The sequence below is a fragment of the Prionailurus bengalensis genome, chromosome B3 (genome assembly GCF_016509475.1).
Source record: "Prionailurus bengalensis isolate Pbe53 chromosome B3, Fcat_Pben_1.1_paternal_pri, whole genome shotgun sequence".
NCBI lineage: Eukaryota > Metazoa > Chordata > Mammalia > Carnivora > Felidae > Prionailurus > Prionailurus bengalensis.
In genome coordinates, this window is record NC_057355.1 from 62,405,344 (window position 1) to 62,431,484 (window position 26,141).

Here is a 26,141-nt window from a genome sequence, read left to right on the forward strand (position 1 = left end):
AACACTGTTCTCTATTAAATGCTTGGAGAGCTTTGACTGCCTATTAAAGAAGAATTCCCCCAAACAGGACATTTTCAAAAACTCATCTGCTAAATGTTAATTTGCAGCTACAGTATTTATATCTGTCATTATTTCTTGTATCCTGAAAGCTGCCAGTGCCTCTTGTGGAAAGCCCTGGGAAGCTGTTATATTCACCCTTTTTCTGTACTTTATTTTCTCCCGTTTTGTTTGGTCACTTAAAATATCTGAAAATAGAATCCATGTCATGTAGTCTAGCAGTTGATCTATAAACACTACACCCTTTCATTTAAAGTGAGACCTTTTCTCACAGACTCTTAATTATAGAGAACAAACTGATGGTTACCAGCAGGGAGGGAGGCTGGGGGAGGGATGATGGAGATTAAGGAGTTCACTTGTCATAATGAGCTTCCAGTGATTTATGGAATTGTTGAATCACTGTATTGTATCTCTGAATCTAATATAACACTGTATGTTAACTAACTGGAATTAAAATAAAAACTTAAAAAGCAAAGAATAAAGTGAGACCTTTTCCTCTGTATGTTTGATGTATTCTTCAAAAACAAAAGCAGAAAATTAAGTTCTGAGTCATGAGGAGCTAATGTTAACATAAATCTTCCTTTTAACTTTAAACAAGAGGTGGAGAATAAAGTATGGCCCCTTGTTAAGTGGGTAACTCTGTATCTGAGGGAAAAACATCTTTATGTTTTGTGTGCTACACTGTGGCAAGAAGCATACAGCTGTGGGGTCTTTCTGCCCTACTTATTTCCACTTGAGACTTTTTCACGGTACCAAAAGACTCTACAAAAGCCTGACTTCTCTGCTATGTGCATACTGTGGTTCTGATAGCAAGACACACACAGCTGCCAGTGCCTACAGGTTAATGAAGACACTCAAGAGCATGAGGAAGAGACAACAGAACAGCAAAACCTGTGACCACATCATAACCAAATCATGTCTCCCATAGTGTGACATTGTTTATTTGTTTTTGGCCAAAACAGACTAAAGAAGAGATGAACCTTCTTTTCTGTCCCTCTTTCACCTACCCACCCAAGCATCTTATGCAGTGATGTTTAAGGTGTCCTTCGTGTTCTTTGTTAAGCATTAAATTTTTTTTGTAGGTGGCAGTGTTTAAGCAGCTGATGTTGTTCTGTGAAGGGAATGTGGGTAATGTGGTTATAAGGACTACCTGTGCTAAGAGAGAATTGATGGAACCAATGTTAAGAGAAAATAACCTGAGTAAAATATACTAGGAGTGGTCAGGTTTCTCTAAAGCTAAGGTTGTGAACGAGCATTTTGAACTAGTTAATTTTTTTTTAAATCTAGAATCAGAAAGCTAAAAATCATCTTACCTTAGTGAATTCCAATGAGAATACCATCTTAACCTAGCTCATATAAGACAAGTAGACATGTTCTAATTTGGGAATGAGCACTCCCAGGAGTAGAATTATCATTAGACTTTTTCCAGAAATATATCACAGATAACATATTGTGTTGAAAGGACTCCCTACAGTGAATGCTGTAACCCTAATGAATAACTACAATGTTGAAGAGAAAATAGTTGAAGGAAATGTTCATTCTTTCATCTTCTACTTTTATATTCTAGGAATGAAGTAAGAAACAGGCTTTGTTGAATTTTGCCATTTGAGAATACTTCAAACGAGGGTGACTTTAAGAGATACCTGACATGGGGCGCCTGGGTGGCGCAGTCGGTTAAGTGTCCGACTTCAGCCAGGTCACGATCTCGCGGTCCGTGAGTTCGGGCCCCGCGTCGGGCTCTGGGCTGACGGCTCAGAGCCTGGAGCCTGTTTCCGATTCTGTGTCTCCCTCTCTCTCTGCCCCTCCCCTGTTCATGCTCTGTCTCTCTCTGTCCCAAAAATAAATTTAAAAAAAAGTTGAAAAAAAAAATTAAAAAAAAAAAAAAAAAAAGAGATACCTGACATGGGGTGCCAGGTGGCTCAGTCAGTTAAGCATCTGACTTCAGATCAGGTCGTGATCTCACGGTTTGTGAGTTCCAGCCCCACATCAGGCTCTCTGCGGACAGCTCAGAGCCTGGAACCTGCTTCAGATTCTGTGTCTCCCTCCGTCTCTCTCTGCCCCTCCCCTGCTCGCTATCTCTCTGTCAAAAATAAACATAGAGAAAGAGAGATCCCTGACACATTGTTTAGTTACTGCTCTGTATTTTTTTTTTTAAGTTTATTTATTTTGAGAGCAAGAATGCACACTCATGGGCCAGTGGCAGAGGGGTGGGGGGAGCGGTGGTGGGACACAGAAGGAGAGCGAATTCCAGGCAGGCTCCATGCTGTCAGTGCAGAGCCCGATGCAGGGCTCGATCTCATGAACTGTGAGATCATGACCTGTGCCAAAATCAAGAGTCAGATGCTTAGCCGACTGAAGCCACCCAGGTGCCTTTAGTTACCGCTCTTTAGAAGTTAGTAAACGATCCAGAAGACTTAAGGTCAGCTACTGCTGCTACCTCAGCCACCTGGGTGGCAGTAGACACCATATCTAGCAACCCTGAACTACTATTGTATTTCGTCGATGTGAACACTAATTACTAGAGTCTTAACCACTTCTCTTCACCCCCTAGGAGGGGCAAGAGGGCTTACCACCAATAATAAAAAATGTGCTTGCAAAAAACAAAATTCAGTACCTTTGTCTATGCATTAGGAATTGGGTTTGTTTTTTGTAAGTGCATGTTCTTAGCTATCCAGTGTTTCGTATTGGAAGAACAGGGTGATACTCGACCTAATAATCTTTGTAATGATCCTCACCCTAGACATTCAGAAGATAATGGACATAAATATGTAGCAAAGTGGATGAACTTAAAAGATGCTAGCCAACATAAAGCTGAGAACACAGATACTGTTGAAAAACTATCAGAAGGTTAAAATTCTTTTCCGGGTAATGACAGAAACATGAACATCTAGAGAAAAATATCAAATACATCAAAACTGTGTAGGCCCATTGGTATAATAAAGTGTTGTAAAAACTTCCATACATTGTGGTTAGAAACCACTGGAGATGTCCCAGCTGTACTGAAAACAGTTAAAGCCTTTCAGTTTGTTCAGACCATTATTCTGAAAGTGCTGATTGGTTCATGGAAGCAGATTATGATACACATATCCTGCTAGACAACTTGAGATGACTTCCCTCATACTGATCCTGAAGAGCGCATTTATTTTGAGAAAAATTATGAACAAACGTAACTGAGGAAAGAAGCCTTGAAGAGATTTGGTTTTGAAAGCTTTTAGTACTGAAATTAATAACTATTATTCTTCTGTAGAGGGTCCTGTTACTGTTCATCTTGCAGTTTGTTTTCTTGACCTTGTAACAGTGTATAAATTTGACGACTTTGTATGTGTATTGTCTTCATCTATATGGTTATTTAGGTTACCAACCTGCCTTATCTGAGAAAACTATAAAGAAAAAAAGTGAAGTCCTCAAGAATGAAGATCCAAAGATAAAGTGTCTAACATTGCACTGAAGATTTGCATCTGCAATAAAGAACACTGAATCCCACTGACACATTCTTTTATGTGAATGTACCAGACTTTTAAAAAGTCTTTCACAGGAATGGCTGTAAACTGAAACTTTAACATGAGCTTTTAGTCTGATTAAAGTGTATTGATATAGTAATATATATGAAGAATTTATATTTTTAAAATGATGATCTGGTAAAGGTAGTAAAAAATTATTTCCTTTTCCTGAGCACTTGTATTGGTGTCACCAAATAAAACAGCTCACCTTGCTGGAACTATAATTGACCCTTGAACAGCACGGATTACAGTTGCTGATCCCCTGCAGTCAAAAATATGCATATAACTTTGGACTCCCCCAAAACTTAACCACTGATAGCCTGCTGTTGACAGGAAGCCTTACCAATAACACATAATTTGTATGTAATATATGTTGTATACCGTATCGTTAAAATAAAGTAAGCTAGAGAAAAGAATGTTAAAATCATAAGGAAGGGTCGCCTGGGTGACCCAGTCAGTTAAGCAACCGACTCAGTGTCAACTCAGGTCATGATCTCAAGGTTCGGGAGATAGATCCCCATATTATTCTCCATGCTGACAGCACAGAGCCTGCTTGGGATTCTCTCTCTCTGCTCCTCCCCCACTTGCTTGCGTGTTCTCTCTCTCTCTCTCTCTCTCAAAATAAACTTAAATTGTAGGAAGGAGAAAATACATTTACAATACTGTTCTGTTACTGCTGAAAGAAAATCCATGTATAAGTGGACCCACACAGTTCAAACCCATGTTGTTCAAGGGTCAGCTGTACACTGCATTGTTAGTATACACACATGATGCTAAGCAGGTGTACCTTAAAATTTTGGGAAGAAACGTTGGTCATCGTGTGGTTTTTTTTTAATAATTTTTTTTTTTAATGTCTGTTTTTGAGAGAACATGAGCTGGGGAGGGACAGAGAGAAAGAGAGAAACAGAAGATCCGCAGTAGGCTCTGTGCTGAGAACGAAGAGCCTGATGTGGGGCTGGGACTCATGAACTGTGAGATCATGACCTGACCTGAAGTCGGACACTTAACTGCCTGAGCCACCCACTCGCCCTGGTCATCATGTTTAACTTAAGACATGAGTTTGCATCCATGGTGTAACAAATGAACCAGACTTCCCCCTACATATGCATTGTGTCATCTAATGAACGTTATGTTCTTAACTATTTTATAATTGTATCTTTCCCAGGAAAAGGTAGAATCAGAAGTGCCACTTGCTTATGGTATATTAATAAAGCCATGTTTTAAAATTAGCATGGACTCTGACTGTATTATACATTTGGTTCTAAATACTGGTTGTTTATTAGGATTCATAATGTTTACTAGAAGAATGTCTTTTAAGTCAGATGTTTAATATGTGACATTTTTTTCCGTTTTGCTTACATTAAATATAATTTGCATTATGGTACTAATTTGCATTTTTGTTTTGTAGTCTCTGGTTTTCAGCAGCCACTGCAAAGCAGTAAGTGGCTACTCAGACCAGGTCATCCATCAGCGGAGATCAGCTACCTCCTCACTTCGTTGCTGCCTGCTCACTGAACTGCCATCTTTTTTGTGTGTGGCCAGTCCACGAGTAAGTGCCACAAGAGGGAAGAAACAAAATAGATGATACTTGAAGAAATAAACCAACTTTTAAGAGATCAGTTTCTTAAACACAAGTGTTTAAGCTGTGTGGACCTTGAGAAACATTAATCCTCAGTATTTAGAAAGCATACATGGTCCTGGCTTTGCCAAGGCAACACTCCTCCCTTTAAATTTTGTTGGTTAGAGAACTATTGTATGGTAAATAGGAATGGCTTCTTTGCCTGACCAAGTCTTTCCTGTGTAGTTCCTCTCATTTAGTCAGGAAGGAGCTCTGAACTATCATGGGAGCAAGCCATCTGTCACGTAGGTTATCACCAAACAGCAGGGTCAAGGACAGTGGAATATTTGATAAGGAGAGGGAGCTGTTTGTTACCTGCATTGAGGTTTTTGACGGTTTTTCAAGGGAGGGGGCTACATTGGGAGGGAGATTTGATCTGGCCTTATCGCTTCAGTGCAGTCTCCAAATAACAAAAGGAAACCTAACACTCCAGCATCAAGAAACTTCTTCATCTGGTGTCCTCTCACTTTCCTTAGCAGCCCTGCTGAGACTGGTTCACAAGTATGTTCGCCCTAAAAAGTAACTGTTGTGCTGTCTTCACCATTCAGCAGTCCTAGTCTTATTTGCAGATTGGGAGCAGTGTCTGTTATGGTTTCAACGTTGAGCAACTGTTAGATGCCTCTTAACACCCCATTTATCAAAACTGGGCACTCTGGTGATATCTGACAGCATCACTGCAAAGGCTCCTCTTGGCCCAGTGCAGTGTTTTACTCTGCTTACCTCTTGTGCTCTTTCTTGTCCTTATTATTTTTTTTTAATTTTTTTTAACTTTTTTTTATTTATTTTTGAGACAGGGAGAGACAGAGCATGAACAGGGGAGGGTCAGAGAAAATGAGACACAGAATCTGAAACAGGCTCCAGGCTCTGAGCTGTCAGCACAGAGCCCGACGCAGGGCTCAAACTCACGGACCGCGAGATCATGACCTGAGCCGAAGTCAGCCGCTTAACCGACTGAGCCACCCAGGCGCCCCTTTCTTGTCCTTATTGATCAGAGCCAGACAGAAGCTCTCTTACAACACCAGAAGAAGTATATGAAGGGAGAGGGACAGAGTAGAGATGCACTAGACTCTGGTTAGAGCAGAGGACAAGTATCTGTCTTCCTGGCTCATTTCCTTTTGCTCTGGGGCATCTTCCAGTTAGCACGAAGACTCTTTAAGAGGCTGACATTCATTCATTCTTTCTTTCCTCCTTCCTTTCTTTCTTCTTTCTTTCTTTCTTTCTTTCTTTCTTTCTTTCTTTCTTTCTTTCTTTCTTTCTCTCAGAGCACGAGTCCGGGGGAGGGGCAGAGAGGGGCCTCCAAAAAGGGACGGACAGCGAGCCCCGCTGTGGGGCTCAGACTCTTGAATGATGAAATCCTCGCCTGAGTCGAAGTCCGACTCTCGACTGACTGAGCCACCCAGGTGCACCAAGAGGCTGACATTTCTTACCCTTCTGTGTTTTCTCTTGTTTTCTGCACTCATCCTAGAAGGCCTACTGGTTTCACAGTTCTCTTTAAAGAAGGTGGGGCCTTTTGAATCTTCCTTAGTGATATTTTTCTGTCAGTATTTACATCTGCTTGCATCCTTTATTAAGTTATCAAAGGTCAGAATCTGGCGGAGGGTCCCAAGAAAGTTGATGAGTGGAAACAAGATGGTAGTACTGAGTCGCACTGACTCCTGCCTGCCTTAACTTCTTCCTACTGATCCTGTACTACGTGAACTTGATTCCTAGGCCACCGTTAACTTTGATTTATATTGGCTATCTAAATAGAAAATATTTAGATTTTATATGTATCCAGTTCTTCAAAGCATTTTTGGTCTTTGAAGCTTAAGTTGATGTAGGGAAATTCACTTTTTCTACAAAACATCCAAGGTCTGGTGTTTCTATAGAAAGCAGTCTTTAGACTTCATAGTTGTGTAGTTCGTTGCCTTCTCACTCTCCCAATCTGATGTATATACTTAGAGACCTAATAAGAGGAAGTCTGGATTTCTGAGAGGGATCTCTAGACATTTTCACTTCTCATATCCCCAGTGTTTTATAGAGCCAATTAAAAAGTGAAATGCCTTGGACCATCATTGCATTTACAGGCATGAAGATTCCTCATTTGTTCCACTCAGAGCTGTATAGCTAACTACTCTGAAGAACAACTCCACTCTCCCAACATACTCAAACACGCATACCCAAACTGTACTACTAGAGACTTGTTTTCTGAGGAGCCCAAAATCTAAACTATCATGCCAGATGCTGCTTTTTCCCTAAAGAACAATAAATAATGAGTAGCTTAGAGAAGACCATAGTAGCATAAAGGTGTGGTGGCAGGCAGGGAACAGAAGGAAACTTTTTTTTTTATCATTTGGCTCAAGGGCTCTTCCCCAGCACCCTCCTTTCTTGCTCAGTGCCTTTATCTATAATTGTGTGTAGAGTTTCTTCATAAAGTATGTGCTGAACTTGAAATGAGAATAAGTAACACCATGGTTATGAGGACAGGAAGAAGAGTTTTAAATATGTCTGAATATTTTATAAAGTCATACACAAGCTTTTACCTTGATCAGGCCTAGAGTGAATAATCATGTGATTCCTTAATTATCTTATATTGATTTTTAACCCATCTGGGGTAGGGACAGACTGGTTTCCTTTGAAGTCTTAACCTTGGCCTTGAGCTTAAACAAATTAATGTCCTTGGCATGTGCTGTGGAAACTTTAGGGTCGGTTCAGGAAGAACTGTGCCATTAAGGAAGGAATTATAGGATTTCTTTTCTCATTAGCTAAGGAAATAATTCTGCAACGTTAATAAACTAAGACCCTGGAAATCCATCTTACCAAAAAAAAAAAAAACTGAAGCGCTTGGAGTGGTCACGCTTCTTAGAGCTAGAGCAGGAATATACATGTCATCAGGAAGGACGCGCTAAATGCTTGAGGAGACAGCCCTTGAAGATCCTATAGTTTAGGAAGTTAATGAAGCAAGAAACAGAGGTTAGCTCATGTGAGACTAAAGGGAGTATGCATTTCCATTTGTGGGGAGTTAAGAATGGTATGTCATGCTTCATCTCCCCCTGTTTCTGAACAGTCAGGAAGGCCACTGGGGTTAGCAGAATGGGTGGAGGCTGTCTAGGATAGAGCTGACTAGGGAAGCACAATTTAATTAGAAGTGGACTTGTTTGCCTCTTTTTGTGCCTCATGAGTTCACTGCTTACGTACTTACAACATGACATTCTGTGATTCTGCATATATCTTGATCCAGGGCTCCTGCCAAAGAAGCTTATTAAAACATTAAAAAATATTTCACTAAGAACTGGGCCCCGCAAACCTCCTAGTTTTCAATCCTGGACTTGGAAGGATATCAGCAAAATGAAATTGGAAAATAGGTGAAGGTTTATAACTGGAAAAAGTTGTTTTGGTTTTAAACTATAAGAGTGCTGGGTCACCTGAGTAGCTCAGGCAGTTAAGCATTTGACTTTGACTCAGGTGATGATCTCACGGTCCATAGGTTCGAGCCCCACATTGGGCTTTGCACCCACAGTGCAGAGCCTGCTTAGGACTCTGTCTCCCTCTCTCTCTGACTCTCACCTGCTTATTCATATTCTCTCTTTCTCTCAAAAATAAACATTTTAAAAAATAACAAACTATAAGAGTGCCAAGGAGTGAGTTCTAGACAGGAAAAACATTCTCCCTGTGTCCTGTTCTCCCCCTATTCCTTCATGCTGAGTTTCTGGCTTTTGAGTTTTCATCTGGAGCATTTGGGCCTGACGTCTTATATATAGTTCCAGTATAAGTCCTGCTTTTCTATAAAATAAACAATAATGATAAAAACAAACAGTTATATTTGAGCATAAAATTGGACTGTATGAGTCTCTCATTAGAAAAGACTAAATATGCTCTACTCATCCAAGAATGTATATAGTATAGAGAATTGGTCATACTTCTGTAGTTCATCCACTGCTACTTGTACCATTGTTATGAAAGTACAGCTACTACTGATTGTGAGGTTCTGAGACTCATACCCTAGATGGTAGATACCTGCTCTGGTCCAGGATCTGCTGAGCTGCAGCCAGGACAGACCATCGTGGGAGAGATCCAATTTTTATCCACCTGCGTTTTACTCTGTCTTTATTTACCTGTGCTCAGCTTTAGGTGGGAAAAAGGAATAACTTGAACGCAAAAGTACCCCTTTTTGAGTGGGCAAAGGTAGTATGAGATTACCAAAACCTGCTCCTAGTACTGTGTGTGAAAGTGATTTATGTGTGAGCTTATCTGGGTTTTGGAGCAGTAGGGGCCCTGCTTGCTCTGACCTTCCCTGTAGTTTGATATGTGGACTGTAGATGGCACTGCTTGCTAGCAAACTCAGTTCAGCTTCATCTGTAAGCCAGAGTAGAGCACTCTTGTGGCTATTAGTAAATGATGCGCTTTCTCTTGTTTATGGTATTCTGTAGTCTTCAGCAGAGGCACCTGCAGCCTCATAGTCAGCTAGCTGACTGTTAATGTAAACCAAGGCAGTATATCTTTTTTGGTTTTTTTGATGTTTATTTTTTTAGAGACCTAGAGTATAAGCAGGGGAGGGGCAGAGAGAGGGAGTCACAGAACCTGAAGCAGGCTCTAGGCTCTAAGCTGTCAACACAGAGCCCGACATGAGGCTCGAACCCATGAACCATGAGATCATGACCTGAGCCGAAGTTGGACACTTAACTGACTGAGCCACCCAGGCACCCTGGCAGTAGTTCTTAAGGCTTAGCCTGAGGTTCTGTAGTGCTCGTTAGAAACCTAGAGCTTTTGGCTTTTTCCTTAGGTCTTCTGGATTAATATCTGTGCTTTAGATAAACTCCCAAGAAGGTTCTTAGGCATACAAAAACTTGACAACCATTCCATTGCCCTAAAGATTGATGGGCGTGAAAATAGAAAAGTTAATAGTAAGATATATTTTCCTAAATGTCTAACTTCTTGGAATAATAGCAACAATGAAAGTAGCTACCTAGGTACAACCAGTGTTTTATGTTCTGGTCTCTCCTATACCTCTGCCCTTGCTCCTTATACCCAGTTTTCCCTCATCTTTTGGTCTAGTTCCAGGGTTTTTCTGAGCAATTTACTGCATATAATGGGGCTTTAGCATTATTTTCAACCTGAACTTGCAGATAATCAGAGCCTCCAAATTTTAACAGACGGTAACTTGGGCTCCTAATCGGATGATTTCACAGCTATCTGAATACACAGATGCTTATTAGCAGTGGGAATAGACCCAGATCGCTAAAGGATTATTAAAAAGCTTGTTTCTAAATTAACAGGAGCCTTCTATTCCATTGGGGGGCAGCATTTCAGTGTGGTTGCACCTTGTGGTGTGATAAGATTTTGTGCCTAGCTTCTGTCCCAGCCAAGAAATGAATCCACTACTCTTTGGCAATTGCTTTCTCCACCTGCCTCTACCGTGTCCCAGCTTATGGCCTAAAAGAAAGGTTCTTTTATCTTCCATTAGGTTTGTCACTTAACAACCTGGTCAGGGAAGAGAGAAAGAAGTATTGGTAAAAACAGGAGCTTTGCCACAAAAGCATTAAAGATAACTTCATATGCACTGGGCCCATAACTCTTTAGTTCTTTAGTAATGACTGCGGAGCTCCAGCTCCCTTTCTGATCTCACCATTTTGTCGATGGCTAATAGAACTTCACTGAAAACACTATCCAGCAATGAGGGGAGGTGGCAGAGTAATCAGATCTATATATACACCTGTGATAGAATTATTCCTGACTTGGTATCCCAGTTTTTCTGCAAACTCCAGCACTCTTTGGATCTTTAGTTTGCTGCAGGTTCATGTTGAAGAGGTTGACCTTTTACGTGGACCAGCTCACTAGGTCATTATTAACGGCAGCTTATTTGTCAGAACAAAGAAGTTCAAACCACTAGCCTAAAAATTATCCACATTTGTCTGATTTCAGAGTTGAAGTGTAGGAAATGTGAAAGCTATCTCATGTGGATCTTTCACTGTAGGTTACCGCAGTGCCATTGGATTCTTACTGCAATGACCGAAGTGCAGAATATGAGCGGCGAGTGCTGAAGGAAGGAGGGAGTCTGGCAGCCAAGCAGTGTTTGTTAAATGGGGCCCCTGAGCTGGCAACAGATTGGCTAAATCGACGATCCCAGTTCTTCCCAGAGCCAGCTGGAGGACTGTGGAGCATCAGGCCTCAGAATGGCTGGTCTTTCATCAGGATTCCAGGTAAGTTCTCTGTTCTCTTGGAATGTATTCCCAGTTCTGGCAAGTGGGGGAACCAGAGACATACTCCATGTAGTAGTTTCAGATATTTGAAATTCAAAGTTTTGGGCTTGTTTCCTGTTTTGCCTTTAGTAACTTTATAGATAAAAATACTTAAGTAATTTATGACTGAAGAGAGAAATGTTTTTTCGATTTGTGCTTACGTACTCTCCTTTGACAAGCTTACAACTGAGATCGGAATGCCACCCTTTAAAGGGGGGAGGGGGAGAGAAATAAACTTGGTAGGAAAGGTTCCAGGTTGAGTGAGTACAGTTGTCTTGTGCTATTGCCAGTAGAGTGAATGAGAATGTCGTCACTCACAGAAAGCCTCGTTGAAGTAGCATAAACAGCGTCCTGCACGGAGCACTAGAGATCTGAATGATAACCAGAAGAAAAACAGTGTTTTGTGCCAAAATGCTAGCGGATTCCCAGACCTCCTAGAGTCAAGGTCGAGGGTTGAAAGGAAACTAGGTTTTCATCTTTGCTTTAGTGAGACTACTGTTAAGGAAACTGAACACAGAGTTCATAGGCTTATGTTCTTTGCTTACACCTGCTGGCAAACTGGAATGGTAGTTGAGAGCTACCGTGTTAGTTTTGGTTGTCCAGATTCTCTGATATTTTGAATGTATTCTTCTTACTAGATATGATGGAAGTGAACTAGAGCTAAGCATTCAAAAAGAATCTTCCAAGTGTCAAAGGACTTAGGGTCAGCCTGGTAGGAGCTGTGGGGGTGCTTTGAACTAGAAGATGCCATTTTGAGTTTATGAGAGCAGCATTGTATGTGTCCTCGTAGCAGTCTTAGAACACCTGAAAGCATTGGGTGAAGGTGTACTGTAGGAAAACAAAGGGAAAGCCCAATTGTAAAACAGGCCTGGTTTGTAGTGGGAATAGAGGAATAAAATCTACCGGGTCTGGAAACCATAGAATCCCAGGCAGAAGATGAGCACAGGTGTTGAAAGAAGCAAGACAACACCTTGTTTCTTCTTTCTCCTTCCTTCACTGTGGCTCCTAAGTTCCCAGTACAGGAGTAGAAGGCTTATTGCTGGCGCTGTGGGAATCTCTTGTGGCTTTTCCTGTTCTTTGAAAGAAAAATGGACCTTGTTTAAATTGCAGGAAGTGTCTGAGTTCTTTTCGCATCGATAAAAAGCGCCAGCCTCACTGGCTGTTTACTGTGAGAACCAACCAGCTCCTCACTGACCCCATTGTGCTCTGTAGACTGGCTGGGGCAGGGCAGTGAGGGGTGGGGGTGCAGGGTCACTGAAACCTGTATTTTATCTCTTTTTTCTCTATACTTTTACATTTTCTGTTTCCTTAGGAAGGGTTGGTTCCATTATAGTCCCCGAGAGACCAAAATCTCCTGGATTTCTTTCACACCTTGAATGCATCTCCCTGTTTCACCTGGAGAAAGATGCACAGTCCTTTAAAAATTCTCTCTCGGAAAAAGGAGATATTATTTCATCTGTTACCCTAATTTTACTGCCATGGGATAGATTCATTTTCTAAGTAGGCTCTTACACAGCTGGGGTCAGTAAGAACTTGTGTCTAAGTGAATACTATAAGACTGTACTGCAAGATTGTAGAAAATATAGCAGGAAGGTAGGATAGGTCTGTTCAACATGTTTTGAGATCCTGTTTTAAGAGAGGTTTGCCTTGGCACAGTCAGCCTAATTTCTAGGGAATCGTGCTCTTCTTGGCTCTGTGCCCTACTTAGTAACAGGTGGTGCTGTTGTCTAGTGCAGCTTTGGTAGCTTCTAAAAAATTGGGTAATGGATGCCAGGCCCAGAAGGTACCAATGTTTGCACGGAAAGAAACCCATTTTTTCTGCTTATCTTCTAAGGACAAGTACTGGGGGCTGACTTCTCTGTCTAGGATGCTTAACAGAGAAGGACAAATATTGTTCATTGCTTAAGTATTTTAAGACTGTTGCTGCAGTGTCTTTCTTCTTAGGCCTTTTCTTTCAGAGTGGTCCAAAGAAATCCAGCCCATCTATTTTCAGTCCCCACGTACACAGTAATAGCTAACAACAGGTGCCACTCTTAATTCTTTTGGGTGCATCAGAGTTCTGTCCTTCAGAGTCTGTATACATCTTCATCTCTGAGCCTTCCTAATCTTAGCATCAGTTTGCTCTGGTTAGCAAAGTAAAGTAGATGTAGGAAGCAGGAATGTGTGAGAACCATTGAATCATGATTTTGAGATGAAGCTTCTCAGTATGCAGTCACAAGAGATTTATATATGCTTAAATATTTTGGTTGAGGGAGTGGATGTGAATGGAGAGAGAAGATAAGCAGGCTGCAGAAATCTGATGAGCTTAGCTTGCCCACTCTGCTCAATGACTGAAAAATATATGGACTTTTTTTTTTCACCTTCCTGTGCTTTTAATGAAAAAAGAAAAAAAAAAAAGAAAGAAAGAAACTATTGTCTAAAGCTGATGGGTAGCTCTGTGGGGAATGTTTAGGAGCTATCAAAATTGAGGGATCCCACGAAATCCAATTAAATGAGAAAGGTAAGGTGATCGTGACAAGAAAACCTTGAGGTTGTTAGGAAAGCGTTGCCGCTTGGTCAGATTTGGAATTTGTACAGGCCTCCTTGTCTGGTGCCAGGGAGAGGGCTTAGCATTCGGCTCTGTCCCAGCTGCAGTCATTTAATTGTGTTGGTAAGGAGACCAACAAAAAGAAGAGCATTTCAATAATCTAAACAGGACCAAACAAAGAGGCTGAACAAAGGTGTGTGCCATAGCTTGGGGGGGAGGGGGGGCGGGGGCGGTGGAGGGAGAGATGTGGCCTGGCAGCATTCCGAAGGTGGGAAAAGGCAAGCTGCAGTGCTGAGGAGTAAACATCCAGGGCCTGTGGCTTTGTAGCAAAAACAGAGTGGCTGATGATTTGTTATGGTGCTGTCAGCACATCCGCTCTTGTTCGGTTTATACAATAATTGTGCACTTGGCAAATAGTGGCGAGAACAGAGAAATCTCCATTCAGAACTCTTGGATTGCTCTCAACAGTCAGCCTCTGCAGTTCTGAGAGGAAAAAACCATGGATTCAAACCCAGAAACTAGGGGTAGACAGCATGTTTTTTTTAATAGTTTCCTTTTTTACTTCTGTTGCTTAGTTGTCTATATAATATGTCTATCCTTGGTCTCTCTCTTGTTGCATCCCAGAGCCACTTCCACATGTACTCTTAACTCTCCCAGCCTCTTAAGCCTCATTTCTTCCCCTCTTACTAGCAGTGATTGTTCAGGGCATGTTTATGGACCAGTCTGCAAACAGGAAATTCTACTTCCTGAAATGTGATGGGAGTTGAATGATACTGAATGGATAAGATGAATATTTGGGAGTTAAGTGTTCTGTAAAGATCTCTGGCTAAAATACTCTTTTTTTTTTTTTTTAATGGGAAGAGGAGAGAGAAAGCGCAAGTTAGTGAATAAAAGCAGTTTCTATTTCACAGAAACCCAGTCTTTATTAAATTACAGTTTAGGATAATGACATTTACCAACCAACCTATTTGAAATCATCGAGGAGAAGGAGTTTGGATTTAAACAAAGGGACAGAAGTGGATATGTTTATTTGCATTTCTCAATATTTAAGTGTCTCTGGGGATAGGCAAGAGTAGCCCTTGTTTCTGTACATTCTCATGCTTTTAGGGGGTGTAAACCATATAGCTGTAGAACTAGCAGAAACAGACATCTAGAGATAGGATGAACAAGGAGAAACAGGTCACTTACAGCATGTATGACGTGGGCCTCTTAGATGTCCATGTGTACCTGCTCTCCCCTGAATAAGGACATGGAGCAGGGAAGCTTTTGAATGCCTTAGGAGCAGATGTCTGTCAATTGCAAGGGAACCTACACCTCCCTCTTTCAGGATACTGCTTCCCAGAGCACTACTGGATCATGATTTAACAGTGCTTTGGATTGTTCTCTAGAGTACTTTTCTGCTCTCATGGTGATAAGCATCCTGGTTGTAATTTTGGCTGCATACAGCTTTGCAGTGAGTGATTTTGCTGCCTCAATTAAATACAGTTTCCCCCCTCCTCCCTCCCTTTTCTTCTCCCCAGGCAAGGAGAGCCTCATCACTGACAGTGGAAAGCTGTATGCCCTTGATGTCCTCCTGACTCGGCTCAAGTCTCAAGGACATAGGGTCCTTATCTACTCCCAGATGACCAGGATGATAGACCTGCTGGAGGTAGGAGAAGGAACCTTGGGGACCTAGGACACCTTGACATTTCACTTGCAGGAATCACATATCTATGACTCATGTCAGTCCTGCCTAATAGGAACCTAGAATTTGTCTTTGTGATTTTAGTGTCTATAAAGGGAGAAGAAGCAGCTCCTGGCAGATGTGAGAATATACAAAGGACTTTTACCTCCTTCCCTACACCAGTAAAATAGAACACCCCCTACTCCTTCCTTTATTGGGGAACAAATTTCCTAATGTTAAAGTAGATCAGAGCCTAGGAATTACTTAAAAAGTCCTCTGATGGGGAGCCTGGGTGGCTCAGTCAGTTAAGCCTCTGACTTCAGCTCAGGTCATGATCTTGCCTTTTCCGAGTTTGAGCCCCGCATTGGGCTCTGTGCTGACAGCTTGGAGCCTGGAGCCTGCTTTAGATTCTGTGTCTCCCTCTCTCTTTCTGCTTCTCCCTTGATGGTGTGCGCGCTCTGTCTCTCTCTTTCTTTCTGAAAAATGAATAAACATTAAAAAAAAAAAAAAGTCCTCTGAAATTCTATATGGAAAACAAGATTTAGGATTAGTTTTCTAAGTAAAAAGCTAGAGAACAGCAATTCAATCTGAGTTAATGTAGTGGTCTCAACTTGGATACATACTTCATTCTCTTGGAGGAGCTTTAACAAATAGTGATGCCTGGTCCCATCCTCAGAGATTCTTATTTAATAAGTTTGGAATGAGGCCTAGGCATCAGGATATTTGAAAGCTTATGAGGTGATTCTGATATGCAACCAAAGTTGACAACTGTAGGGTTATGGTGAAAGATACAGCTTGTCTTACTGTATATGGCGGCTTCTGTTTCTTTAGGCTTCCAGGTTGACATTCTCTCTGCTTTTTTGTCTCAGTGGAGACTAATTACTTAAGAGAGAGGAAGTCATGGAGATCAAACAGGAGAGTGAAAGTGAGGACAAATAATCACAAACTACCAGGATTAGTGTTTAGAGCCAGAAAGTTGGATAGCCACTGGCCAGGAGGCTAAAGCACCTGGATGTAAGTAGTGTATAAATTTTCTCATGTTTTTCCATGGGCTTTACATTGCTAAGGCTGCATATTCTAACCCTGCTACCCCAGGGAGTATTGGACCATGATAATCTCTATCTAGGAATAAGGTACTAGGGAACATATCAGCACAGATGGAATGAAAGGTAGCATAGGGAAGAAGTTTTAGGTTCTTTGGAAGCCAGACCTGGCTTGCTGAATTTTGTCGTAGTATTTTTGTGGTCTTTTTAATAATCTGGCAACATCTGTTAGCAAGAGACCTAACAAATGATATTCGAGGTAACTTGAATCACTAAGTCTGGCATTTAATACAGTGTTCAGCCCCTTCATTGCTGTCAACCGGTTGAACTTTCTGGTTTGTCCTATGGAATAGGTCACCTATTTCTATATGATGGAAAAATGTTGGTGGGTGTAAGTCAGTATAACAGAAGTAATTAAGCAGTTGTTTGATGCAGATCTTAACTTATGTTAAGGGTCCTAACAGCAGTAATCCAAAATAAAAGGACTACCTGTATCTTTAATGTTCTGTTCAAAATGATGCCAATAGCCAAAATAAGATGAATAACTTTACTTTTTTGGGGCTCTTTTAGATAAAGTGCACTTGCCTTGTCCTGAAGAGTCAGGGAAACATAGATGAGGTGTGGTGATACTGTACTGCCGTGAATTATAGAAAAAGTAATATGCTAAAGATTTTTTAGGGAAAATGATGATCTTTTTTCCCCAAGGTTATGCCAGTATGTTATAGAGTCCTAAAAGTTGCTTTTAGAAAAGTGCCATGGGTAAGTGGGGTAAGCTACCAAAAAATAAGCTAGCTCTAGTAGATGAAGATGATTTAAATGTGGTACAGTCCTATATTGTAGTTCCTCATGCTGTATATTATACACTTATAGGTATTCATAAATATTACTAAAATAAGTGATTCAGAGTGTGATAGTGAGTTTTGTTAAGGATGAGTGCTATAAACCCTACCCAATAGAGTCACTTCCTATCTCTCTGTAATGCAGCAGGGCTTTGGGAGTGGTTGGGGGGATGTGGGTATTGTGGGTAGGTTTTGTGAACATGGCAGCTTGAGAACCTCTTCTAAATGTAGTTGCATCTCTGGGGAATTCTGAATTAGGGAAAACCAAGTTCAAAGCCTGAACTTCATAACTGCTAACATTCCTTAGCTGTATGGGTAACATGCCTCTAGGATGATGAAGCCAGAAAATGTTGCAACTGTTTACATGTTTTACTGAAAAACTAAAATGAAACTCTTATCTGACTTCCTTAATACTATATTATCCTTTTTTCTGTTTATTTGTTTTTATATTATTTTACTCCAATGAACCACGTTCTGTATTTCAGGAGGTTAATCCTCTAAATCTATTTTGTGGGCACAGAACTAAAATGTCCACGATGTTTTATATATGTCTAACCATTTATTGAAATATAATCCTATTGTGAAAAATATATATGATTCTATTGTGGATCTTGGGACAATACAGGATTAGGTCTATATTTCTTTACCTTTTCAAAGAGTATCATGGGTTTTTAAGTTATTGTCATAATAGAAGTTTCCACTGTAGGGGTGCCTGTGTGGTTCAGCTGGGTAAATGTCCAACTGCAGCTCAGGTCATGGTCTCATGGATTGTGGGTTCCAGCCCCATGTCGGGCTCTGTGCTGATAGCTCAGAGCCTAGAACCAGCTTCAGATTCTGTGTCTCCCTCTCTTCTCCACTCATGTTCTGTCTCTCAAAAATAAATAAACGTTTAAAAAAAAAGGCTTTCACTGTAAACATTCGTTAGAACCACATATCAGCTTTTTTTTTTAAGTTTATTTATTTATTTTGAGAGAATGCAAGTGGAGGAGGGAAAAAGAGAGAGAATCTCAAGTGGGCTCCGCACCATCACTGCAGAGCCCAATGCAGGCTCGAACGCATGAACCATGAGATCATTACCTGAGCTGAAGTCGGATGCTTAAACTTAACTGAGTCATCCAGGTGCCCCATAGCCATGTATCAGCTTTAAAACGTGACCTGGGGGCGCCTGGGTGGCGCAGTCGGTTAAGCGTCCGACTTCAGCCAGGTCACGATCTCGCGGTCCGGGAGTTCGAGCCCCGCGTCGGGCTCTGGGCTGATGGCTCAGAGCCTGGAGCCTGTTTCCGATTCTGTGTCTCCCTCTCTCTCTGCCCCTCCCCCGTTCATGCTCTGTCTCTCTCTGTCCCAAAAATAAATAAATGTTGAAAAAAAAAAAAAAAAATTTAAAACGTGACCTGGCAGGGGCGCCTGGGTGGCTCAGTCGGTTAAGCGTCCGACTTCGGCTCAGGTCATGATCTCATGGTCCGTGAGTTCGAGCCCCGCGTCGGGCTCTGTGCTGACAGCTCAGAGCCTGGAGCCTGCTTCCGATTCTGTGTCTCCCTCTCTCTGACCCTCCCCCATTCATGCTCTGTCTCTCTCTGTCTCAAAAATAAATAAACATTAAAAAAAAAAAAGTTTTAAAAAACGTGACCTGGCACATGAGCCCTGAGGATCATATTATAGAAAGGCCCTTCCGATCTGCATAAATGCTTTTTCCCTTGAGTACACTTGACCTTTTCTTTAAAAAAAAAAAAGTACCTTGACCTTTGCCTTCCTTCTTCATTCTCAATGTGTTGTAGGTTTTGTTTGGTTAGTTTTAGATTAAAAAAAAAATTCCTCCCCCCCCCCGCCCAGCATTTTCTTTTTACCATAGCATGTTACACCTTGTATATAAGAGGGAAAGAAAAGCTTTCAGTAGAGCAAGACATGGAAACTCACATTGGGGGCATTGAAGCTCTGTTTTGTAACTGTGGAGCACATCAGCATCTCTTTCATCCAGCAGCCTCTTTGGGCTTTTTGTTCTGTGCCTTAGCCTTGGCTATCTTTTTTACTGTTTCTAGGACTCAGAAGAACCAAATGACAGTAAAAATCCACATACTTCTGTATGACCAGGTTTGTATTTTGTGAGAAATACTAGTTCTGGGCACTTAGTATTTGCTCAGTATTTTTTGAAGTGACTGATAGACTCTTTCTCTTGCTCAAAAATTTGACTTTAAGTTTCTTGTGAATATATCAGATCTTATTCCAAGGAGAATTCTATATTCACAAATGTTTTATTCTTTCCCATGGTATCCAAATACCATTTCTGGATAGGGGATAAAAAAGCAGGCTGCTAAATTTCCAGGGCCAGAAGTTTTTAGTGTGCCACAGGCAAAAGTCAAAGCTTTGGATAGGGGAGAATATTTTAGATCATTAAATATTGTGCTATGGATTTATTTTATATTTACTGAATCACCTGTAAGGTCTTTGCTGGTGAGGGTACTGGGGGGAAACAGACATGGCCCCTTTGCAGTTAGGATGATGGCATCCACCTGTATGTCAAACAAAACTTTTCCTGCCACCACCATTTTTACCCTAGTTTGGAGACTCCCCGACCCCCACCACCATATTCTGATAGTTGCCAAAAGCTTTTAACTCACTACAGATGACTTACATCATCTTTGGGTTGTCTCATTTGAGGTTCATTCCTGTTACATCAAGCAACTGAGTCTGTACTTTAAGGAAATAAGCTTCAGTATTTTCTATGCAATACAAAAGTATTTGGAACGGGTCAGCCAGCTGGTGCTGTATGTGGTGTGATTGTTAAGTATTGTAACCCAGACAAATCTTGAACTGCACCAATACATTAAAATAGTGCAATACAGTATTAAATCCAGATAATCTATAGCTAATGATGACATTTGAGACACTAGGTTGTGTAACTTGCCCAGTCAGCAAGTACCTCCTAGAGGAGGATTCATCCTTGATAGATGTTCTATCATTTATGAGCTGGCTTCTCTTAGAAGTCCCAAATTACCTTTGGGAGCTGTGATTCTAAACATACTGGGAAGCTGGGTATTCTAAAGCTGCTCCATGGAATGAAAAGCAAATTGGGATCAAGCATTCTGATTACGTTTTAGGAATGATGGGAGGAAATGTGTCAGCTTACAACCACACTATGTTTATTCTGCTTCATTCATTCATTTCTTTTCCATGCTGACTATGAGCAAGGCATCGTGCTAGGCAGATGTGAATGTAAGTTAAATGTGATCTTTGATTTCGAGGAGTGTATCTAGTGGAGGATATATACCACATACAACACACACACACACAACTATCAAGTGTACCCTGATACCAGTGGCCAAAATGAAGCATAAACAGAGCTGAAGATAGCAAAAGGGATACATTTATTTCTAACTGGGTCACTTGAAGAAGGGTTCACATAGATAGTGACATCCGAACTGAACTTAAATAGAATTTCAACCATCAGGGAGAAGGACATTCCAGACTAAGGAAGCCAGGTGTACAAAGGCCCAGAGATGAGAAGGCACAAGACATTTGTGGGGACTAGCTCAGTGTGATTGGATCATATGGTGTAGGAGAAAAGGGAATAACACAAGTATTATGAAAGCAGATTATGGTGGGCCTATGTGTCCCTTGTGATCAGGTCTTGCTCCAAAAGACTCTTTGTATTAGATAAGGGAAGGATGGCTGCCATATTTCACTCATTTTGCAATTTGCTTGGACAGTAGAGAGGTTGTAATAGACATTGAGATGAGCCTTACTTTTTATGGAAAGGGGCGTGTTCAGAAAAATAAAGTTAGGCCAGGTCTGCAGGTTTGTGAATCATACCAAGTCTTTCCCCCAAATTGTTTTGGGAAAGTGAAATTGGGTTTAAATGAACAGCAGAGGCAACTTTGAAATAGAAAAGACTCAGAATGGAAGATTCATGTTAGGGATATATAAACATTTGCCTTTAGTTTTTCAAATGCCCAGTTATCCTTTCTTTATGATGATAATGGATGGAGGTTATGGACAACATGTTTGAGAACCATATAGAGGCACCTGGGTGGCTCGGTTAAGCATCCGACTTTTTGTTTCAGCTCAGGTCATGATCACACGTTTCCTGGGATTAAGCCCTGCATCAGGCTCTCTGCTGAGAGGCTCTCCCTCAAAAAAAATAAAAACTTTAAAAAAAAAAAAAAAAGAACCTTACATGGCTTCTCCCTTACACACCACCACCACCTTTTTCCCCCCTACTGTTCTATGTGAGCAGTAGTACAGGGGTTAAGCCAGAGGCTCTGGCACCAATTAACTTGAGTTCCATTACCCACTGCCTGTGTAACTTTAGAGGCTTAACATCTGTAAAATGGGAGGGACGATAATAACACCTACCTTAAAGGCTACCGTAGTGAGGATTAGATACGCAAAACCAGGTAAAATGTATAGCATAGTGATTGTCACTTAGTAAACGTTCGTTAAGTGCTAGCCATCATCATTACCACTACTGCTTCAGGATGAACCTAGTCCCTTTGTGATACATCTTTGGGTGTGTGAAAGTTTGCTTTTATTTAGTATACTTTAAAGGAGAGGTACTTGCTGAAGCTATTTTGAGTTATGCCGATACCTCCGCAGCTACTGTTTTATTTTCTTATTTAAAAAAAATTATTTAATGTTTATTTATTTTTGACAGAGAGAGACAGAGCATGGGGGGGGGGAGGGGCAGAGAGAAAGGGAGATCCGAATCTGAAGCAGGCTCCAGGCTCTAAGCTGTCAGCACAGAGCCCGACACGGGACTCAAACTCATGGACCATGAGATCATGACCTGAGCCGAAGTTGGACGCTCAACCGAACCGACTGAGCCACCCAGGTGCCCCTGTAGCCACTGTTTTAAATGTGGCTTTATAGATATGATCCAGAACTGACCTGTCTTCTCGATGTGTATTCTAAGAGTGGTTTTCAAATTGGTGGGGTCGGGTAGAGGACAGAATTCCTAGGTAGAGATGAAGCAGGTGGGGCCCTAGACTCCCCCTTCTTCATCAACCAGAATAATAATGCATTTTATCTATTTTATATTAGGAGGTTTTCATACAAGATTTTGCTTGGAAAAAACAGTTCCAGGGTTTTTAAGATAGTATAGGATATGATCCACAACAGTGTTTCTCAAACTTAAATGTACTTACAAATAACATATTTAAAAAATTTTTTTTATGTTTATTTTTGAGAGAGAGAGACCGAGAGTGTGAGCAGGGGAAGGGCAGAGAGAGGGAGATACAGAATCCAAAGCAGGTTTGAGCCTGATGTGGGGCTCAAACTCCCAAACCGCAAGATCATGGCTTAGGCCAAGGGTGGACGCTTAACCACCTGAGTCACCCAGGCTCCCCAGGTAATACATGTTAAAATACAAATTCTGATTCATTAGTTATAGGATGGATCTCTTAATTCTGCACTTTTTTTTAAAGTTTATTTATTTTTGAGAGAGGTGGGGGAGACGGAGGGAAAGAGAATCCTAACCAGGCTCTACGCAGTCAGCACAGAACTGGATGCAGGACTCAAACTCACAAACCATGAGATCATGACCTGAGCTGAAATTAAGAGGTTGGGTGCTTAACTGACTGAACCACCCAGGCGCCCCCCTCAATTCTGCATTTTTTGTTTGTTTTTTAATGTTTATGTATTTATGGGGGGGGGCGAAGTACAGAGAGATAAGAAAGAGAGAATCCCAAGCAGGCTGTGCACTCTGTGCACAGAGCCAGACACAGGACTTGATCCCACAAACTGCAAGATCATGACCTGATCAGAAGAGTGGACACTTAACTGACTGAGCCACCCAGGCACCCCCCCTCAATTCTGTATTTTTAAAAAACTGCTGGTGTTTCCAAGTGCTACTTCTCTGAGGACCATGCTGCAATAGCAAGATTCTAAGGGACCATGTTCTGCCTTCTTTTTGTAGTGGTGGTTCTCAGCTGCAGATATAGGTTATCTATTGCACTCGTCTTTGGAGCTTTAAAACAAACAAACAAACAAGCAAAAAAACCACTCCGGGCCCTAGCCCAGACCTACAGAGTCTGAATTTCTGGGGTGGTTCCAGGCATATGTATTTTTAATCCTGGTTGAGAATCACTGCTCAAATACCAGAAGTACATCTTGTCCATAACCCCTTTGGCTTCTTCAATAGTTTTTAAAAATAGTATCTGCTAGAATTGTATAGCTCTCGAGACTTCCTAAATGTTAAAAGCCATATTTTTTATTTTATTAGTTTAAGCACTATTAGAATTTACTTTGGTTGGTAGTTAGTGATCCATAGGAATCCACTTGAGAGTACTAATGTTCATATTTGTTTATAAAGGAGGATAGTAAATTATGAGACCTCTGGAAGAGAAAGAAGGTCTATATTTGGTTTCCCTTCTGTCTTTGCTTCTTTTAGTGGAACAAAAAGAATTGCTTTACAAGGCTCTAGGAAATCTAATCATTCTGGTGGATCATTTTCTAAGTCTTTCCTAAATACCAAAAGGGACTTGAGTGAGAGATACCTTGGTGTATACAGAGTACCATGGATAAGGAAGAACTGGATAATGGTTGGTCTTTCCGTCCTGTAGCCCTCTTTAATGCACAGGAGTGCTAAGCATGACATAGTTCCTGCAAACCACAATAGTCATCCAGCAAGTGGAAATCAGCCAGCAGTGGCCCTCAGACATGGGCATAAAGTACAAAGAGTTGGGGCATGACTGGGAATGTTTAAAATGAATCTTAGAAAACATTGTGATGGGAGTACGTAGGCGGCTCAGTTGATTGAGCATCTGACTCTTGATTTTGGCTTCGGTCATGATCCCAGGGTCATGGGATCTAGCCCCATGTCAGGCTCTACTTGGAGCCTGCTTGAGATTCTCTTTCTCGCTCTCCCTCTGCCCCTCTCCCCTGCTCGCATGCTGTCTGTCTGTCTCTCTCTCTCAAATTAAAAAAGAAAAAGAAGAAAACATTTTGATGTAGAGATTGTTAAATGGAAATAGATATATAGCGTGCATATATATTTTTTGGACGTAGATTTTTTTTTTTCAAGTAGGCTCCATGCTCAGCACAGAGCCCAGTGTGGGACTTGAACTCACAACTGTGAGATAAAGACTTGAGCTGAGATCAAGAGTCGGTTGCTCAACTAACTGAGCCACTGTGGTGCCCTTGGAGATAGATTTTTTTTAAATAAATTTTCAAAAGTGCTGGAGTTACTTATCAAACCATATATTGTTAGAATTTGTATTTTGATTTAACAAAATAGAATTCAATTTTATACTAAATCATTAGATGTTGTTAAGATCATAGAAAAACTAAGAAAAGAAGTGCAAATTGAAATTAGTGGTTGGAAGAAATGAGGCATTTCTTTCCAGATTATGTATCTTTTCTAAACCACCTAGAATTTTAGACATCTAAAATGGCTTTGGTATAGCCAGGATTTTTGAATGAAGAAAATACTGAATTGCTTTTTTATCTCCGCCTTTATCTTTTAGCTGTTTTTCTGTGGTATAAGGATGTAGACATTCCTGTATTCTTCATTTAACTGCTTTTTCCATGTCCATTTACTTGTTTTGAAGCTGCTTACTGAAATCAGATCTAAACTCATCTAAGCCTTCTGAAATCCCACTGCTCCCCTGGGTGGGAGAGCAAAGGCTTAAAGCAGTAAATGGAAAAGATTCACTTTTTTTGCCTCAGTAACAAGCTCTGTAGTCAGTGTTGGTTTGAATATGGTCTAGGATTAACATCTCTGGTGTTGTGTTGACCTTGATACATAACTGATGTCAACAGCAAGATCTATAAGAATATTTCATTCATCAGTGCTCTCACTAAGGTTAGAAGTTCTGGTTCAGAAGGCAAGATTGCCTGTGCAGAAAGCCTACCTTGTGGTTAAAGTCCAGCCTGTGGGATATATGTGTGTATAATCTAGTTACTCGGTTGTTCTGGATGGCAGCATGCCCTGACTGTATTAGCTGCCAAGGTATAGTGAGCCTCTAAAGACTATCATCGTGCTCTCATTTTTTCATTTTTTCCTGAATCCCTCCTTATCTAAAACACCCACTACTCTTCTGCCATTAATCCAGTTCCAACAGGGCCGTACCACTAAATATGAACTTGAAGCTCTTCTTTGACTGAATATGTTCTATCCCTCTTTGATTATCAAAGCCCTTGAAGAATCACTTGAGACAAAGAAATAGTAAAAATATATGCAAAGCACAATGAAGATGTGTGCCTCAGTGAGCTTGTCTACTTTGTTGACCAGCCTCACCTCCTAGGTACCATAGCCAGAGTCCTCTGCCAAGCCAATACGAAAAAGCCAAGGGTTTTTTGTATTCACTTGCTCTAAGAGTAGACTACCACATTCACTACATGAACTGCATCCAACTGTAGCAACCTTGTGTGCTGCAATACCCAGCCAGGTATGATATGAGTTACCTATGAGAATATTGAAATAAAAGAACATTTAACCATAGGAAAGTAATTAATACAGACATCTTCCAAATGTAGAAATAACTAGTCTTTTTCAGTAGGGAAAGTTACTTTAGAACTGATCATTGTTTCATGGTATTTCTTACAAATAAGCAGCTGTGTTGAGTTTTTGATAATGGTTCCTCTACAGATGGACTTTCTGAAGTGTAATCCATATTATTAGGGGTGAAGAAAGAGGAAATCAGTGCTCATTTGGCCATCATCTGTAAGAAGAATTGCAGCTTC

At 41.0% G+C, this 26,141-nt stretch overlaps 1 protein-coding gene across 7 annotated transcripts in view; it reads left to right on the forward strand.

Annotated features, from left to right (window-relative positions):
* The window catches only part of INO80 (INO80 complex ATPase subunit), a 139,256-nt gene that overhangs the window by 85,417 nt on the left and 27,698 nt on the right, over positions 1-26,141 (forward strand). For all 7 annotated transcript variants that reach the window (XM_043555624.1, XM_043555625.1, XM_043555627.1 and 4 more), the window contains 3 exons: positions 4,966-5,106; positions 11,129-11,354; positions 15,441-15,568. In XM_043555624.1, coding sequence (XP_043411559.1) covers positions 4,966-5,106; positions 11,129-11,354; positions 15,441-15,568 — 495 coding nt within the window. The remainder of the gene's footprint in view (positions 1-4,965; positions 5,107-11,128; positions 11,355-15,440; positions 15,569-26,141) is intronic.